At 35.5% G+C, this 20401-nt stretch overlaps 1 protein-coding gene across 1 annotated transcript in view; it reads left to right on the top strand.

The window, feature by feature from the left end:
* Nucleotides 1-19579, top strand: part of LOC106057707 (uncharacterized) — a 28286-nt gene extending 8707 nt beyond the window's left edge. The window contains exons 4-10 of the mRNA XM_056016580.1: nucleotides 1535-1597; nucleotides 4501-4536; nucleotides 6502-6561; nucleotides 10196-10255; nucleotides 13148-13225; nucleotides 15825-15869; nucleotides 18252-19579. Coding sequence (XP_055872555.1) covers nucleotides 1535-1597; nucleotides 4501-4536; nucleotides 6502-6561; nucleotides 10196-10255; nucleotides 13148-13225; nucleotides 15825-15869; nucleotides 18252-18386 — 477 coding nt within the window. The 3' untranslated portion in view covers nucleotides 18387-19579. The remainder of the gene's footprint in view (nucleotides 1-1534; nucleotides 1598-4500; nucleotides 4537-6501; nucleotides 6562-10195; nucleotides 10256-13147; nucleotides 13226-15824; nucleotides 15870-18251) is intronic.
* Nucleotides 19580-20401: the final 822 nt, after the last annotated feature.

Here is a 20401-nt window from a genome sequence, read left to right as displayed (position 1 = left end):
CAAACAAAAAACATTATAACTATAAGAAACCAAAGTGTACATTCACACCAAACTCACTCATAATTTACATGTGACAAAGTTTATACCAGATTGTTCCTATTTAATTCTTTATGTGACTTTATTGGATGAAACGGCTGTGGTAAGCGCGCTGGACTGTCGTTCAGTCATCTCGATGATCAGGGTTCATACACTCCCTGCTGCCATCTCCCAGTCATCCTGCGGGAGGTTTAAGCTCGGATGAAAATTTTCTTCAACTCTGAAGGAACACCGAAAACAAAAACAAAAAATAATTGTTTCTATTACGTTGTTTTTTGTTTTTTAAAACCCAAGGTTTAATAAAGAACCAATTTAAGTTAGGCTAGAATAAGATGTGACAAGACTAGTCATACATGTTTCACATTTAACATGTACTATGGTGGTCAATTGGTTTAATAGTATTAACATTTAACATGAACTATGGTGGTCAATGGACCTCATTCACCAATCGTAAACAAACAACATTTAGTCATGTGATCATATTGATAAAACAACGAAAAAATCTGTCACATAACAGCCACTGTGTATTAAAATTAGATCGTAATTTGTATAGAAGTGATAGAGAACCACGTGGCAAAATGTTATTTGTTTACGATTGGTGAATGAGGACCATTGGTTTAATAGTGTTGACATTTAACATATACTATGATGGTCAATTGGTTTAATAGTGTTAACATTTAACATATACTATGATGGTCAATTGGTTTAATAGTGTTAACATTTAACATGTACTATGATGGTCAATTGGTTTAATAGTGTTAACATTTAACATATAGCCTACTATGATGGTCAATTGGTTTAATAGTGTTAACATTTAACATATACTATGATGGTCAATAGGTTTAATAGTGTTGACATTTAACATGTACTATGTTGGTCAATTGGTTTAATAGTGTTGACATTTAACATGTACTATGATGGTCAATTGGTTTAATAGTGTTGACATTTAACATATAGGCCTACTATGATGGTCAATTGGTTTAATAGTGTTAACATTTAACATATACTATGATGGTCAATTGGTTTAATAGTGTTAACATTTAACATGTACTATGATGGTCAATTGGTTTAATAGTGTTAACATTTAACATATACTATGATGGTCAATTGGTTTAATAGTGTTGACATTTAACATATACTATGATGGTCAATTGGTTTAATAGTGTTGACATTTAACATGTACTATGATGGTCAATTGGTTTAATAGTGTTAACATTTAACATGTACTATGATGGTCAATTGGTTTAATAGTGTTAACATTTAACATGTACTATGATGGTCAATTGGTTTAATAGTGTTAACATTTAACATGTACTATGATGGTCAATTGGTTTAATAGTGTTAACATTTAACATATACTATGATGGTCAATTGGTTTAATAGTGTTAACATTTAACATGTACTATGATGGTCAATTGGTTTAATAGTGTTGACATTTAACATGTACTATGATGGTCAATTGGTTTAATAGTGTAACTTAAAGCTTAACGTATTGCAGATGTTTGAAGAGAAACGAACAAGTGACCCTGATCAGTCAAGTGCTAGGTCACTCAAACAAAAGGTAATTAGTCTACACGTTTTTAATTACCAGCATCTGTCACATTTAGCCTACTTGTGTATAAAGATCCACATAAGATTACTTAACTAAAACGGACGTTAGAAGCCACATCTAGATCTATAGCTTTACTTGAACGCTTTACCTAGACCTATCACTTAACTTAAATGCTTTATCTAGGTCTATCATTTAACTTAAAAGAAATTTTTAGATATATCGTTTAACAAAACGTCACTTCCATCTATCGCTTAACTTAAACGCTTTATCTAGATCTATCATCTAGCTTAACTCTATATATAGGCTACATCTGTCACTAAACGTAGACGTTTAAATTTAGTTATATCGCTTACCTTAAACGCTTTATCTAGATCTATCACTTATCGTAGATGTCAATTCTAGATCTATATCGCTTAACTTAAACGCTTTATCTAGATTTATCACTAACTTAGACACCACTTCTAGATTTAGGCTATCACTTAACTTAGACACCACTTCTAGATCTATCACCTAACTTAGACACCACTTCTAGATCTATCAGATAACTTAGACACCACTTCTAGATCTATCACTTAACTTAGACACCACTTCTAGATCTATCACCTAATTTAGACACCACATCTAGATCTATCACTAACTTAGACACCACCTCTAGATCTATCACTTAACTTAGACACCACATCTAAATCTATCACTTAACTTAGACACCACCTCTAGATCTATCACTTAACTTAGACACCACATCTAAATCTATCACTTAACTTAGACACCACCTCTAGATCTATCACTTTACGTAAATGCCACCTAAATCACTTCATGGATGGCTGCCTGGTCATGCGGTTTGCGAGCTGGACTGTCGTTTGGATTTATCGATGATCCTGGATTCAAACCCTGCCCGCTCCCATCCCCGTCCTGAGGTAGGTTTGGACTAGGAAGTAAACTATCTTCAACTCTGAAGGAACATCCGAAACATGTAAAACATTGTTATAAACAAATACTCAAACGTCTTAATAAACACAGTTTTATGTGATACAAATTGACACTCATCTATATCCACCTTAAAAAAATATATTTACATAGCCTTCAACTATATTGTTATATTAGCAGGCTAATATATATCCCATAAATAGAACAACATGCAGCGTACGATATCATTATACATGATAACACAACATTTTGAGATGGGAGAGAGAATTAAAGATAATGCGGGAAAGAGAGAAAAATATAGAAACAGAGAGAGAGAGAGAGAGAGAGAGAGAGAGAGAGAGTGAGAGAGGCAGGGCTAAAATTGTACTAAAAGTTACAAGACAATACAAGTTTGCTTTAGATCTACACGTGAGGCGGATGGCTGAGTGGTAAAGCTTGGCTTCTAGCCGAGTTGTCCTGGGTCCGAATCCTGGTGAAGACTGGCACTTTTAATTTCGGGATCTCTAGGGCGCCTTTGAGTGCGCCCAGCTCTAATGGGTACCTGACATTGGGGAAAATTAAAGGCAGTTGGTCGTTGTGCCGGCCACATGACACCCTCGTGACCTTAACATCATCTACCTGTTAGTTCGCAAGGTCTGAAATTGGGACTTTACATCTACTCTAATAGCTCCAAAAAAAATTACACCAGATTTAGTTAAAAAAAAATAAACAAGTCAGATATTTTGACCAGGGCCGACTTTAGATAACTGGAAGCCCTAGGCCTAGGCAAAATAAATTTGGTGGCCCTAAATGAAATAGAAAAAAAAAAAAAAAGAAACAGCAAAAAAATAAAATTACGAAATTAATAAAATAACTACATGTCTAGACCTAGATCTATATCATTGTATATCTTTGTGGGAAAACAAATTGCTAGCTAATTGTCCACACAAAATAAAACTCTGTTTTGACCGTTATAGTTTTAAAAATCCTAATTATCTTAATATCAAATTTAACTATGGCCATCACATGTTCTGGAAATTTGTCCGCACTCGGGTCAAACGTTTGTTTTGTATTTTGAATACGCTTCAATGGGTATTCCCGCAAATGAGATTGGACCAAAAGCGCTCTGAGCATGCTTTAAGCATGAAAGTAGCGCTATATAAAAGCTAGAATAATAATATAGGCCTGCTCAAAAAATTTGAATACGCAGCAGTGGGTAGTTATGCACTCGACTCAACTGTTTCTTTGTATTTTGAATACGCAGTAGTGGGTAGTTATGCACTCGACTCAACTGTTTCTTTGTATTTTGAATACGCAGTAGTGGGTAGTTATGCACTCGACTCAACTGTTTCTTTGTATTTTGAATACGCAGTAGTGGGTAGTTATGCACTCGACTCAACTGTTTCTTTGTATTTTGAATACGCAGCAGTGGGTAGTTATGCACTCGACTCAACTGTTTCTTTGTATTCAGTAAAGAATTGAGTGGATACATAATCAACAATGGACATATATATATATTTATATAGACATTAGCGGAACTGTAATAGACTAAACACAGATCTATATATATATTATAACTAGACTGGACAACAAAAACAAATTCGTATCCAATCGTTGTGTACGTAACCCTTTTTGAAACTGTAAGGGAATTCGCACTGAATCCTGGGGAAATGGCTCTTTTCTGTCTTAGAAAAGTTATGCTTTACAAAACAACACATTGTTTCAGCTTTTTGAAATTTTTCACATTTGTGTGTGTGTAGTTTTAAGAGATCGGTGCGTCCAATATATGTCTTATATATATATATAGGTCTGTGAGACTAACTTTATTGCGAAAGCTCAATGAAAAGGCCCCTTGCAATATTAAAATTGAATGACAAATTATAGACAATCGCCTGTTTTATAAAGGAGAAATGGATTTTTAAAAAAATATAAAAATGTACTTTATATATTTACAGATTTATTTTGGTGTTATTTCTGTTTACCTGTTTGTTTGCTTTCGGTTCTAGCGCTCTTCGCTGACTTGCAGTGAACATACAGCTAAGGTAAGCCTCTAGTTTCCAAACAAACTCATTTCACTGCATATTTCATACAGCTATGTGGCTGAGTGATAAGACTAAGACTAAGACTAAGACTGCTTTATTGATCCTTACGGAAATTTGTTGTGATTACAAGGACTCTTTTCTCATATAAAGACAACACAACAGAAAAATACACATAAATACAACAGACACAACATAAAGAGTTCATTCGGCGACTACACACAGGTATCTTGGTGCATTTCATGTTCCCTGATCAATAAAGCGCTTGGCTTACGGGGGGTCCAGGGTTCGAATCCTGGAGAGGACTTGAATTTTTAATTTCGGGATCTTGCCAATCATCATCATCATCATCATCAAACTCCATTAGAGTGAGGGCTTGAGAGTCTCAAATCCTCTCTTGCAAAAGCCCTGGACAAAAACCCTGCTGTCTTGCGTAGTGCATGAATGTCGCCATACATGGATCTTGCCAATAGATCGCAAGGTCTGAAAAGTGCACTTTGTAATGGACTTGACATATGTTTTTATTTTTCATGGATCGTGTTAGGATCTCAAGCCGCATGTTTCTCGTCTATTGTTTAACTCTTTCTCTCCGTAATTATTTCCCCACATTTCGACGGAATTCTTCATTTTGCTCATTACTATTTCACTACCCCTGTTATGATTAAGCTTCAATGGCTTGGTCTTTGTTATCAGAAAATGTTGTATTTGGTGTATAATTGAAGGAGAATGCATGCTCTTTTCATATAACTCTAAAAAAAAGTTTTATAAAATTAAACATGAATTTAATTTAATGAGGTCAAATCAACGATGATATCGTCGGTTAGGAGAAAAAGGGTTAAGAGAATCAGGGGCATTGCTGAGAATCCGACTACCTCTGCAGGGTAACTGAAATCACTTTACTAAAAAAAACAATTCTTGCAAACTAACTCGATGTGAACGAAACAATCTAAATTTTGCACTGTATGCAGAAGTCTCAAGAGGACGGTTATGGCCCATGGGCAGAAGCTCGAGAATAACAGCATTTGACGTTAATTCCATATTTGTGTAAGTCTAGGTTGTATTTCTTGTTTGCTTAACGTCCTAAGAATTAATCATTGCGATATAGTTTTGGATGTCATACTATGTATTAACAGATAAGAGTGATTGAGTCACATCATATAATTTAATATTGTAATTTTTTTTTGTTTTTGGCGGGCTGAAAGGTGGATGGTGTAACAGAGGTGCTCCAAAGAAAACGTCCAGACAGACCAGCTCAGGCGTCAGCTTGCTTTAACTGACAAAGAAGAGAGCACCTGACATCAGGCAGTCTCCGAAAGAGACAGCTGCAGATTTCTTACAAAGGCCGCGGGACACACATTCTAGAACAAAATGAAATCACTTAAATTACCGGCAAACAATTATGTCTGCGCTGGGTGTAGCAAATTATGTGGCTCACAGCTGGGACTGCGCAGCCACTTGAAACACTGAGCTCTTCCTTAATTTTCTGAGATAAGCTCTTCCAGAGAGCAGCTCTGTATGCTGCGAGCTGTGTAAGAATCGCCGGATCTTCATTTTTTCCTCAGGGTTGACTCCGGAAGCCTTTCCCATATTTGGATATAGCTGCAAGGCAGCAGAGGTTTGACTTCAGAGTTTTCCTTCTCTATGTGGGTAGCCAGCCATGTCTAACGAGCCTCCCCTCCCTCAATAAGAGAAAATACCAAGCATAAAAAAAGGAAACTTAAGATGGTAAACTAATCTAAATACGTGTTGAACAGGTAGGTCTTAATGCTCTCCTTGATCGTAGCGAACTATTTTGTCTGAGCTCAGTCAGCTGATTGTCCTTGTCCTGGCACTCAGATCGAGATTCGTTAAAAGGAAAACTTATGTCAATCACGTGACCAGTATCCAGGGATTTGGCTATTATTGTTACAAGCTAGGCAAACTTTTGTCCTGGACATATTTATTTTACTTTTTAATTATTCATTGCAGACGTATCGGCTGTTCGTAGGTGACGACTATCACTGCCGACTGCCTTCATATGAACAACTGGTAAGCCCATGCAATAAATGTGTATTTTATATATTTTTTAAAACATGCTAATATATGTTACCCATATTACATCGTACTCCCAGGTAATATAGCCTCCCCTGTCTTTTTTATTATTAATAGCCAATCATGTAATGGAAAACTTAATTCAGGAAAATATAAAGAAACTAAAACAAACAAACAACAAAATAAAAGCCGTGAGATTTATAACACCAGTAACACGTACGCCATAACACATCGATTATTACTTTAAACAGCAACAAGGAAATCCTGCATGGTACAGGGCCGGACTTAGTTAGTTGGAGGCCCAAGGCGAAATGAATAGAGTGGCCCGAAAGGAAATAGAAAAACAAACAAATGAATGCCGAGACATACGCGATGAATTAAAGTAGTCCTGTGTCTAAATCAACAAATGAATGAAATTCATCTAGCGCCGAGAGCAGGAATGTGCTTCATGGACGATTCGTGATCAGCTGGCTTGAAACGCAGCAGAGACTTAGAGCCACGCATAATGTGAAGACATTCTGCTATGTTTGAGATTTTGTTCCGTTTCGCTTTTTTTTTTTTTTTTCAATTTTTTTTGGCCCCCAATAAAAGGCCCAGGCGGCTGCCTTTTGCCTATGCCTAAGGCCGTGCTGCATGGCAAGATGCTGATGTATATAATATTTTAATTTAGAAAAAAAAAATCATTTGACCTTTTTTCTTTACCTACTCCTTCGTCCATTCTTTTTTCCTCTTTCTCTTTCTTACTTTCTCTCTCTCACTCTTTCTTTCTCCACTTTTGTTTTTTTTCTTTACTCTTTGTTCCTCTTTCTCTTTCTTACTTTCTCTCTCTCACTCTTTCTTTCTCCACTTTTGTTTTTTTTTCTTTACTCTTTTTTCCTCTTTCTCTTTCTTACTTTCTCTCTCTCACTCTTTCTTTCTCCACTTTTGTTTTTTTTTCTTTACTCTTTTTTTCCTCTTTCTCTTTCTTACTTTTTCTCTCTCACTCTTTCTTTCTCCACTTTTGTTTTTTTTTCTTTACTCTTTTTTCCTCTTTCTCTTTCTTACTTTCTCTCTCTCACTCTTTCTTTCTCCACTTTTGTTTTTTTTTCTTTACTCTTTTTTTCCTCTTTCTCTTTCTTACTTTTTCTCTCTCACTCTTTCTTTCTCCACTTTTGTTTTTTTTTTCTTTACTCTTTTTTTCCTCTTTCTCTTTCTTACTTTTTCTCTCTCACTCTTTCTTTCTCCACTTTTGTTTTTTTTTTCTTTACTCTTTTTTTCCTCTTTCTCTTTCTTACTTTTTCTCTCTCACTCTTTCTTTCTCCACTTTGTTTTTTTTTCTTTACTCTTTTTTTCCTCTTTCTCTTCCTTACTTTTTCTCTCTCACTCTTTCTTTCTCCACTTTGTTTTTTTTTTCTTTACTCTTTTTTTCCTCTTTCTCTTCCTTACTTTTTCTCTCTCACTCTTTCTTTCTCCACTTTGTTTTTTTTTTCTTTACTCTTTTTTTCCTCTTTCTCTTCCTTACTTTTTCTCTCTCACTCTTTCTTTCTCCACTTTGTTTTTTTTTTCTTTACTCTTTTTTTCCTCTTTCTCTTCCTTACTTTTTCTCTCTCACTCTTTCTTTCTCCACTTTGTTTTTTTTTCTTTACTCTTTTTTTCCTCTTTCTCTTCCTTACTTTTTCTCTCTCACTCTTTCTTTCTCCACTTTGTTTTTTTTTCTTTACTCTTTTTTCCTCTTTCTCTTTCTTACTTTCTCTCTCTCACTCTTTCTTTCTCCACTTTTGTTTTTTTTTCTTTACTCTTTTTTTCCTCTTTCTCTTTCTTACTTTTTCTCTCTCACTCTTTCTTTCTCCACTTTTGTTTTTTTTTCTTTACTCTTTTTTCCCTCTTTCTCTTTCTTACTTTTTCTCTCTCACTCTTTCTTTCTCCACTTTTGTTTTTTTTTTCTTTACTCTTTTTTTCCTCTTTCTCTTTCTTACTTTTTCTCTCTCACTCTTTCTTTCTCCACTTTGTTTTTTTTTCTTTACTCTTTTTTTCCTCTTTCTCTTCCTTACTTTTTCTCTCTCACTCTTTCTTTCTCCACTTTGTTTTTTTTTTCTTTACTCTTTTTTTCCTCTTTCTCTTCCTTACTTTTTCTCTCTCACTCTTTCTTTCTCCACTTTGTTTTTTTTTCTTTACTCTTTTTTTCCTCTTTCTCTTCCTTACTTTTTCTCTCTCACTCTTTCTTTCTCCACTTTGTTTTTTTTTTCTTTACTCTTTTTTTCCTCTTTCTCTTCCTTACTTTTTCTCTCTCACTCTTTCTTTCTCCACTTTGTTTTTTTTTCTTTACTCTTTTTTTCCTCTTTCTCTTCCTTACTTTTTCTCTCTCACTCTTTCTTTCTCCACTTTGTTTTTTTTTCTTTACTCTTTTTTTCCTCTTTCTCTTCCTTACTTTTTCTCTCTCACTCTTTCTTTCTCCACTTTGTTTTTTTTTTTCTTTACTCTTTTTTTCCTCTTTCTCTTCCTTACTTTTTCTCTCTCACTCTTTCTTTCTCCACTTTGTTTTTTTTTCTTTACTCTTTTTTTCCTCTTTCTCTTCCTTACTTTTTCTCTCTCACTCTTTCTTTCTCCACTTTGTTTTTTTTTCTTTACTCTTTTTTTCCTCTTTCTCTTCCTTACTTTTTCTCTCTCACTCTTTCTTTCTCCACTTTGTTTTTTTTTTCTTTACTCTTTTTTTCCTCTTTCTCTTTCTTACTTTTTCTCTCTCACTCTTTCTTTCTCCACTTTGTTTTTTTTTCTTTACTCTTTTTTTCCTCTTTCTCTTTCTTACTTTCTCTCTCTCACTCTTTCTTTCTCCACTTTTGTTTTTTTTCTTTACTCTTTTTACCTCTTTCTCTTTCTTACTTTTTCTCTCTCACTCTTTCTTTCTCCACTTTTGTTTTTTTTTCTTTACTCTTTGTTCCTCTTTCTCTTTCTTACTTTCTCTCTCTCACTCTTTCTTTCTCCACTTTTGTTTTTTTTTCTTTACTCTTTGTTCCTCTTTCTCTTTCTTACTTTCTCTCTCTCACTCTTTCTTTCTCCACTTTTGTTTTTTTTTCTTTACTCTTTTTTCCTCTTTCTCTTTCTTACTTTCTCTCTCTCACTCTTTCTTTCTCCACTTTTTTTTTTTTTTACTCTTTTTTTCCTCTTTCTCTTTCTTACTTTCTCTCTCTCACTCTTTCTTTCTCCACTTTTTTTTTCTTTACTCTTTTTACCTCTTTCTCTTTCTTACTTTCTCTCTCTCACTCTTTCTTTCTCCACTTTTGTTTTTTTTTCTTTACTCTTTTTTTCCTCTTTCTCTTTCTTACTTTTTCTCTCTCACTCTTTCTTTCTCCACTTTTGTTTTTTTTTTCTTTACTCTTTTTTCCTCTTTCTCTTTCTTACTTTCTCTCTCTCACTCTCACTCTTTCTTTCTCCACTTTTGTTTTTTCTCTTTACTCTTCTTTTCCTCTTTCTCTTTCTTACTTTTTCTCTCTCACTCTTTCTTTCTCCACTTTTGTTTTTTTTCTTTACTCTTTTTTCCTCTCTCTTAACTATTTCCTTTTCCCCTCTCTTACTCTCTGTTTCTTTATCCCCTCTTTGTTTTTGCTACACATTTAGATGTAGTCGATTGTAATCAGATTGATTATTGATGCAGGCATCAGGACAATACGCCAGAATCAACGACCTGTTTGGTATTCCATTCTTTGAGCTGCTGGTAGGTCTTAAGTCAATGCAATACAGTTGACCCTTGATCGTCTGACGGTTACGGGGCCGTGGATCATGCTTGTTCTCCATGTGGATCTATCCTGCGCCTCTTTTTTTTTTCTAATTGTTGGTGTCGATTTTGAAGAGATTCGTGTCGCGTTTGTATACCTTACAAGTGGGTGACCAACGGCTCTCCTGCTTCGATCAACTTACAGAATGTCTTGCGGGAGTCGACCTTGTGGCATTCTGTGAACATGACCAAGCCAGCCAAGACGTCGTCTAGTGCTGATAACAGCCTTAAGTACAGGAGTTGGAAGATATTCAGTTTTTTTTTTTATCCAGCCAAGAGTATGGTCAGCGGGTACTTTAAAGAATATAACCATAAATATCAAGAAAATTCTATTTATGAAGTAATAAGACTTTTTTTTTCCAAAAGTAGGCTTATAAAATACGAAAAAGAAAGATAAAAATATTTAAATAATGCAAAAAACGATTTCAGCGCTCACATACTGTGTCTAAAATGTAACTAAATTACAATTTGGGATTGGACCTACCTACATTCTAAAAATATACATAGTACAGTATAGATATTAATAACATAACTTTGTCTGCGCTGGATTATTAAGTGTGTCGGATTAGAAAGAGTCGTTTTATCAAGGGTCATCTGTATTTAGTTTTAATGGATTATGCCACTAACCATTCATACTTACCATACTAACTATTCAGACGGCCGGATATTTTTTTTTAGATGTAGAAACACGACTTTAAAATTTTTTTAAATTTAAAATTGTTTAAAGTTGAAACAATAAATCCACTTTAAATATAGTTTAACACTACAAGACTAAGACTAAAATGCAACTGTGGTGCGGGTTCCTCTGGTTCCACTGGAACTGGGGTACGCGTTCCTCTTGTGATACTTGTGTTGTTCGAAAAGTTCGAAAAGCACTGGACTATAATTTTAAACGATAACTGTAAATTATATAGAGACAAGTGATACGCGACAATATTACTAGAGCAACTCGATCTTCACGTTTTCCTTGATTTTTTTTTTAAATGTCTATTTAAGTTGATATGCGAACATTTAAGAAATTGAAGTCAAATTTAAAATTTCATTTTCGATACCCCCTCCCCCGGACCCTTTCCCAGTTAGAGATAGAAATAAAATCAAGAACTTGACAGTTTGGCATGTCACATCCGTCTGTTCCAATTTATGTTTTGACTCAAGGAAAAGGGTTTCCTACTGTTTCCTACTGTGCGCAGTTTGAACCGTTTTACCGGGTGCTGTCCTTTTCACAGGGACAAAAGTGTCAACTTTTATACAAGAACCACAAAAACTGTGAAGTTTCTGCTGATACCGAAACAAACATTGAATAAATCACTAAAGAATTAAATGAAGCCTGCGGGACCAAATCGCAAGTTAAGTGAAAACTTTTAGAAATAGGGAATTTTTATTTTTTTTACATTGGAAACAACACTCACATCAGACTTTTTGTAGTTGTTTTTTTTCTTCAATGTGGTCCTGTTAAATCAGTAAATACTCAATTCAGCGACATTTTACTCACTAAATACTCAAGAGACTGTAAAGACAAAACCAAGAAACAACATTTGGATCGCGATATTGGTGGTCTCTGTAAGCACGGACCTGAGGGCAAAGAAACAAAAAAAACACGTGTTGCTTTTAACATAGTTGTAAAGATGGACACTCGTATACAAGTGATAATGTACTTTACATATTAACAAAGTAACCCTGCTAAGATTCTTGTGGTGGGCGACAGTCTGACGTCAAACATGGACACTCGTATACAAGTGATAATGTACTTTACATATTAACAAAGTAACCCTGTTAAGATTCTTGTGGTGGGCGACAGTCTGACGTCAAACATGGGCAATCGTATACAAGTGATAATGTACTTTACATATTAACAAAGTAACCCTGTTAAGATTCTTGTTTGTAAAATGTTTTACATGTTTCGGATGTTCCTTCAGAGTTGAAAATAGTTTACTTCCTAGTCCAAACCTCCCGAAGGACGACGGGGGATGGGAGCGGGCAGGGTTTGAACCCTCGACCGTTGATAAATTCGAACGATAGTCCAGCGCACAAACCGCACGACCAGGCAGCCATCCTTGTGGTGGGCGACAGTCTGACGTCAAACATGGACACTCGTATACAAGTGATAATGTACTTTACATATTAACAAAGTAACCCTGTTAAGATTCTTCTGGTGGGCGACAGACTGACGTCAAATAACCGTGCTTATACATTTTCAGCCTTTTGATATTTATAAGCCTGTCGTTTTTTTGTTTAAACTAGACTTGAACAAGTATTTATAATTAAAATTTTATTAGTTTAATATCACTATAAAGTCTTCATTATTATGGTCCTAAGTAAAAGCCTGGCAAAAGGTGTTTGCTGAAAAAAAAATAATGGCTAATTGTTATAGTTTACTACTGCGCCATTGTTGGCGCCATTTTATGTTTAAAGTCAATTTTCACTTTGAAAAATTCTCAGTGAAGACTGGAAGCCTTACAGTATTATAACAAGACTTATATCAACTCATCATGTCAGTCTTTCTGTCTGGTAAAAAGTGTTTACACGTTATTTCTCCGACACCCAATCTCGAATCAAGCTGAAATTATGTAAAAAAAATTTCTTTTACCTGACAACACAAGAATCAAAAAAATATTTACCAATTAACTAATTAACTATTTTATTTAAAAGGTTTGTAAAAGGCTGCTTTCTGATTTGCTTTACTGTTATATATTGTTATATCCCAATATTATAGTCTACTGTTTTAGTTGACTATTGTAATCAGATTGACTTATGTTGTAAGCTTCTAGTACAGTCTACTATTATAGCATACTATACTGTTAATATTTAACTTTGTGGTCTCAATTTATATAGAAGGATTCTGGTAATTCTACTGATAGTAAGAGTGACAAGAGAGGCATACCACTAACACTAGCTAAAGGAGTCTTCTTGGTAAGTTCTAAAAAGATAAGATTTTAATGTTTCAAACAAATTGAAATTCAGTTTAACTGCAATTAGTGGACCTCAGCCTAACTATTATAACAATAACAATATAGAGGCGAAGACGAAACACATTCACACATGCAACAATCCCTCACACGTAACCAGCAGGCTAAATATGGTGTTGTTTATACATAAAAACGGTTCCCTGTCATTTCATCCTCTGTCACTTCATCCCCTGGTCACTTCATCCCCCGGTCATTTCATCCCTGGTCACTTCATCCCCGGTCATTTCATCCCCGGTCACTTCATCCCCTGGTCACTTCATTCCCGGTCATTTCATCCCCCCGTCATTTCATCCCCCGGTCACTTCATCCCCCGGTCATTTCATCCCCTGTTATTTTCATCATCTCATCATTTTATCTAACAAATAGTAATTGTAAATATCATGAAAATAGCAATATTTAATATATTCATTTTTTATTTAATAACAAAAAGTGTAACACTTTAGATATGAATGAAATTAAAATTAAATGTCATTACAAACTATAAAGATTTAACATGTATAAATATAGAGGTAATGTAAAAAAGTGTTATCCTGATATGGGTGAAGTCAGCCTTTAGTAAAAAAAACAACAACATAAAACCTTATTTCAAGGCTTAAAAATGACCCGCCCAAATTCAAGAAAGAGCGATTGAAATATAAAATACAATGAAACATGGTCGTACTTTCACCACACCTTGGCCTTTGATGATAAGTTGTCAGCGGCACGGTCATAATTATTATAATCGCATTTCTATCTCTCAAATGATTTTCACTACTTCCACCAAACCTTGACCTTTGATCATTACATCATGTGCAGGATAATATTATATTATTACACCCCCCACATCCAAAGGAAGTGCTATAGCTAAGTACACACCCAGATTTACAATATAATATAAAATTTATCATTAAGAATGCTAAGTGGAAGAGGAAACACTATAAACGCATTAGTAACATGTTAATAAATATCAAAAAGCATTCTACATATTCCTATTTGTACTGTTATAACCCTATTGGCGGCGCAAAAGGGTTAATGTGTGTGCGGCCTACTGACACACACGACTCAGGCCAATCACACAGGTCAAGGGCTGTCGATAGACAAAGGACAGTACTGGTATGAACTTTGCACGCAAATATAACGAGTGTTATGGTCATCTGATCATAGGCCTGCGCAGAACAGAGACGCAGTGTGTAAGAAAGCGGCAGTTCAAGACCGGAGAGCGTGGAGACCGGGACTGTTACTCAGCCATGAAGTCGGTCCTGGTTGAGTCCTCAAGTGTTATGTAGGAGTCCAGGAAGAGATAGAGACAGTAGAGTTTAATACGGTGATGTACAGAGTAACATTTTAGTTGTTGGTGTGTTTGTTGCCAATTGTCTAGTATTGGCTGCTATCTACTTATTCACTCATTAAAGTACCAGATTATTGTGGAGCTATTGTTGTCAAGTTCTTGATGTGTTGTGTGTTTAGCAGTGAACGACAGAAAGCCTGATTAGGAGAGAATCGTAACAATACACTAAATGAAATGAGGGATTAAAGTCAAAACCTTAACAGCACAACTAAACAATGAAAAAAGGAAAATATTTAATTGGGGATGAAATGACCGGTCACCTTAAAAACATGATAGAAAGAAAAGCTGTCCACGGAAGAGGTCCCGGAACCTTAAAAAATTCCTTCACGCCTGCCCTCCATGTGATTCTATCCTGAGCTTCTTTCTCCCAACTCTTAGTGTCGATTCTGATGAGCTTCAAGCTCTTTGCTTGCTTGGCACGTTCAATCAGGGCCGGCCTTAGACACAGGCAAACTAGGCAGCCGCCTAAGGGCTCCGCTTGGCACAGAACTCAAAACACATTTTTTTAAAGAGAAGAAGTAATAGCAAAACGTCTTGTTGTAGTAACACACTAGGTCTTCAATAAATTACGTCATTTTATTTTTTCTCGCTGTTTTTTTTTTTCTATTTCTTTTGGGTCCACCAAATTCACTTCGCCTAGGGCCTCCAATATTCTTAGGCCGGCTCTGTTTTAAGATCAAGAAAGTAATTATAAAGTTTATATCAAATCACTCAGTCTGTCTGCTACAAAGTTTGTATAGGACTGCGTTAGTTCCTCCCACTTCCCATTCTCGGATCAAGTTGAAACTTTTACACAATTATTCTCTGGCCTAAACAAAACGTGAATCAATAAAAAATTAACCATAAAAAAAATTAACCAATAAGTTAATTAAAAAGTGGTAATCAATCAATTATGTTTGATATCAAAAAGAGAAATAAACCTTAAAAAATATTGAAATATATAGCTGTATATGTGGAGTCCTTCCCCTTAGGTAAGTTTAAAAAAAAAAGTATTTTGTATATTTTGCAAGTTCTTTTTACGTTTTTCTATAGCTTTCTTTATGTCTCCCCCCTCACATTTCTCAATGCCGCGTTACCTTTTTTTTCTATGTCACTCCATTTTATTAAAAACCGAATAAACTGTGTGTTAACTCTCACACTATGTTTTTAATCAATGTAGGTTGAATGAAAAGTAACATGTAAATATGTAACACATTTATTTTACTGTATATTTCAGATGTGTCTGGCTGCTCTAGCGTGTATCCTAGAGTTTTGTGATCTGGTACGCCATTTGTTGCAATACATTCTTACTATTGCGTAATAGCTCATAATTGGTCAATGTTCTGACAAATGTACACGTGAATTTAAAACAACATTTCATGAACACACAAAACAATACTCCCTTTTTCAGGTTTCATCTTTTCAACCAACGCGTTTACATTTAAAACCTTGGCGTGCGTTTGGGCCAGCAATTTCTTTTTTTTTTTTTTTAGTATTCTAAGATGGCCGCCTTATGTAAAAATGTTTTTCATTTTTGAAAAAAAAATTGATTTAAAAGAGGGGGGGGGGGTAGAGGACCAGTAGAGGTAAGGGGGTAAAGGTTGTTCTGGCTTAAATCTATGTATCTCTAGTACATAACTTGTGTATAGCTCATCAGTTTCTATGGTCCGAGGTTAATGACGATATCATGTGGCCGACACACCGACCAACCGCTTTTACTTTCCCAACTAATGTCAGTTACCCATTAGAGTTGGGTGGACTCAGGGGCGCCCTAAAAATATTGAAATTAAAATTTACAGTCTTCACCGGGATTTGAACCCTAGACCCCTCGGTTCGGTTACCACTGAGCCACCCCGCCCTCATATATTCATTATAAACCAATAAAGAGAGTGTTTTATAGCGGGGAAAAAACTCATTAATTAATAATAAAGCATGTCTTCGAGCCCGGAGATTAAAAAGCAGTGTATCACGTGATTACGTAGCCCCAGCGGTGATCTACATATTATGCCATATCCAACACAGACATAACCGTTCTCTGCCGGTGATCGGTTTAGGTTCTCTTTCCGCCTTCTCTGTCTTCAGCATTATATTTCCTCTTGGTCACAAAAGGGCATCTTAAGGCGTTTCAACAATAAAAAGCGGACAAAAGAAGAAATAATACTGGCAATGTCTTCGATTACGAAGATTAGAAATGGGTGCAGTGTTTCACATGACTACACAAACCCAGTTGCCACCTGCATATTTTTTCCACATCTGGTTGCCGTTGTCCGCCGTGGATCAATTTGAGTTTGATTTACGTTGTTGGTGGTTGTAATCTAGTTGAGTGGAGATGTGGTTGAACAAACTGTTTACTTGAAATGATGTCCGCAAGTTCTTGAATGTGCAAACCAAACAACAGAACGCAGAGTTTAGAATAAGTTAAACCCGGGCCTTTTAGAACTCAAAGAAAGAAAAGAAAGAAGGGCAAAGCCCACGTGGTCAAAATCACGACAAGTCTTCTCTTCGTCCGTTATTCTCTAACCAACTTCCGTTCCAACTTTTTAATGTACAGTCGCGTCACTAAGGAAATACCCAAATTAAACCCAACTTGTACGAGTCTTACTATTGAGTCAGTACAACGTCATCTGCGCCTGTCCTCTGAAAAAAATCTTTTACGACAAGAGAAAAAAATCGTACCTGAGAGCCTCAAGACAGATGCATTCTCAAGCGCGAACTTTTGCGACATTTGCAGCTGCAGTATTGGCCTGTTTAGTCACAACAGATTCTCTCTCTCTCCCCCCCCCCCCCCCACCAAAAAAAAAACAAAAAAAAACAATCTACACCAATGATTCATCAGGCTGGCTCCATTGTCTGTAAAGACAGGGGGCTATACTATCATATTATCAATAGAGCCTGAAAATAATTGTATTTATGATAACCATGATCCAAAACCCAGCTTAATGTTGATGACATCTTATTATCAAGATCATATTAGCAATATCATAATACTTAAATACGTAAGCACAATCTAATGCAATAATATCCTGTTAACAACGCCCTTTTAATAAGCGAATATTAATTAAAGACGAACTTAGCCTCATTTTTAAGAAAAACTTTTTAAAGCGTTTCGCATGACTATGCTATTCCAGCTGCGCACTGGATATTTCGTGAGTTGAGAGGTGGTCGACGTAACAGAGGTGCCCTACGGTTACGCTTTAAAGACTAGCTTAGGCGTCAACTTGCTTTAACTGACATAGCATAGAGCACCTGGTTGCATACGGCTTCAGGACGAGATGCTAGAGGTCACTTACAAAGGCCGCGTGATATATACTTGAGTGCGAAAGAAAATCTAAATCGACTACAGGCGGACAATGGTTATGTGGGTCACAGCTGGGGCAGCGTCGCCACGGGAAATACTGCATTCCTCGCTAATATTCAACTCGAAGACCAGCCTTATTATTTTGTCACATGCAGACAAAACCGTTAAGTTTTCTGCTCATGTTTTCTACAAGGGCTCTACAAGGTCTTTTCTTTGGGCCTCAAATGTGCGTCCCGCTGCCTTCGTGAGAATTCTCCAACTGTCTCGGTCAAAAAAAATAAAATAAATAGTACAACTCGTAACAATACATAATTAGCATGTTGTTTAGTCATGTTTACTGATCATTTGTTCTTATTTCTACAACAGAGTAGCATATTGGCTAATCTTTATTTGTACGGCACGGTGTACCATAGACCACCAGACAAGGAACCGCAGCATCAAATTCCAATTGGACAAAGAAAAACACGCAAAAAGAGAGGAAGAAAGAAAATGCAAAAATAAATGGACGCGTAACCTACATCAAAGCATCATGCTGATATGCCACAAACTTTAGAAAGACGCTAAATCAGATTTTTTACAGTAGACAATCTAAACTTAGTCTTTGTTGTTCTCACACATAGACATAAATAAATATAGACTGGCCAATTAAAGAGTTTTATGAAACGAAAATTTGTGACTTGCAATTTTGTGTACTTTATTATAAAGCATTTATGAGCAGTATAAAAGTTAAGTATTCATATCTATTTCAGCCACACACCTATATTTATATTGTAAATAAGGAGGCAGTGTAGCTTTGTTTAATCTCTAAGAATGAAGATCATGCAATTTTTCATAATTCGGAAATCCGAATACAATAGATATACATGTTTTCAAGTTACATGAAGTTACTTCCTTTTTCCAGTCTATATTTATTTATGTCTGTGTTCTCACACAAAAGGGATAACTCCATTCATCCCTTACAATAAATAATGCTAAAGGCCGGATTTAGGTATGTGGAGACCCCTACAGTTTTTCGAAAGCTTTAATCAACATAAAAAAAAAGACATGCTAATTATCTAAACGCATATGCCATATTGTAATAGAAACATTTTGTTTTGAATTAAATTTAATTTTCCTTCATTAAAAAAAAAAAGATTATTTAATACACATATTTTATTTACAAAAAAAATATATTTTTTAGGGTTTATACAACGTATTAAATCTAGAGTGGCCTATACTACGAGCCACTATGAGCGGACATTTTTTTTAAACACGACAGTGTCGCCAATTGTACGATTTAAAGTAGGCCTATTGACTCGTCAAAATATGATTTTTTTTTCTTGATTGGGGAGACCCCTGGGTAGTAGCTCCGCCTGCCCTCCCTTAAATCCGGCCCTGATAATGCTTAACAATTGATTGACCTTTTTTTTGGTTGCTTTATACCCTCTACAAAAGTATTTTTCTTAAGTATTCTAAACTATCTCTTTGACTTACTTATCTTGCTGCATACTCTCCCCACCCCACCCCTAGATAAAAAAAATCGTATACAAAAACTAAACCTATTATTAGTTCCAGCTTCCATTTTGTTAGGCAAGACTTGTCCTATATATATGTGTGTGTGTATTTATAATAAATGATTTATATTCGTTAAGATCTAGATCTAGAAGCTTTAGTAGCGCCGAAAAAAATAATAAAAATCTTTTGTTTTATTTTAAGAGTGTAATATGCGATTTTATTACAGTAAATATTTAAAATTTCAATGCATTTATTATGCAACTATTTTTTTTTTTCAATCTATCGTTAAGCAATTTTTTTCGATTTAATGGAATGGTGATGCTACAGAAAGATCCTGGACATTATTTGGGGAAAAGTAAAGGCGGTTGGTCGTTGTGCTGGCCACATGACACTCGTTAACTGTGGGCCACAGAAATAGATGACATTTACGTCATGAGCCCTAAAGATCGCAAGATCTGAAAAAGATAATTTACTTTAGCAAAGCAGTCTACTATTCTAATCTTATCTTATATATTACAGACGTTACTTGTTTGAAAAAGTTGGTTCATTTCTGGTAAAGTATAAAATTTCTATAAAAAATTGGTATGGATAACGCTTGGAAAACTCTTCAAGTATGCCAAAATGTCGTTCTGAATTTCATTTAGTGAGAACGAGTGCGTTAAACAGTCAACTGGAAAGGGTTGCCTGAATCAGACATCTCTACTTTACCTTAGTCTGTTGCACATTGAACGTCTTTCTCCATTCCCCTGTCTTTCGCCTTGACTAGAATCTTTCAACGTCAGGCCTGTCCATTCTTTAATCTTATCTTCCCTTCGCTTTCTCTGTCTGCTTCATCTTCTTTTCCCTGGTACTGTTCCTTGCAGGAAGATCTTTGCTAGCCTCGAGGCTGTTGTGATATGGCCATCAAGTTTTTTTTGCGTTTTCTGTGGTCAGCAGCTCATCGTGGGGCACAAATGACACAGTGATCTTGTTTCAAATTTCCACATTGGAGGTGCAGTCTGTCACGTGACCAAATGCCCCAA

This window comes from Biomphalaria glabrata, chromosome 18, assembly GCF_947242115.1.
Source record: "Biomphalaria glabrata chromosome 18, xgBioGlab47.1, whole genome shotgun sequence".
NCBI lineage: Eukaryota > Metazoa > Mollusca > Gastropoda > Planorbidae > Biomphalaria > Biomphalaria glabrata.
The sequence above is the reverse complement of the archived record's forward strand: the minus strand, read 5'-3'. Positions and strand labels throughout refer to the sequence as shown.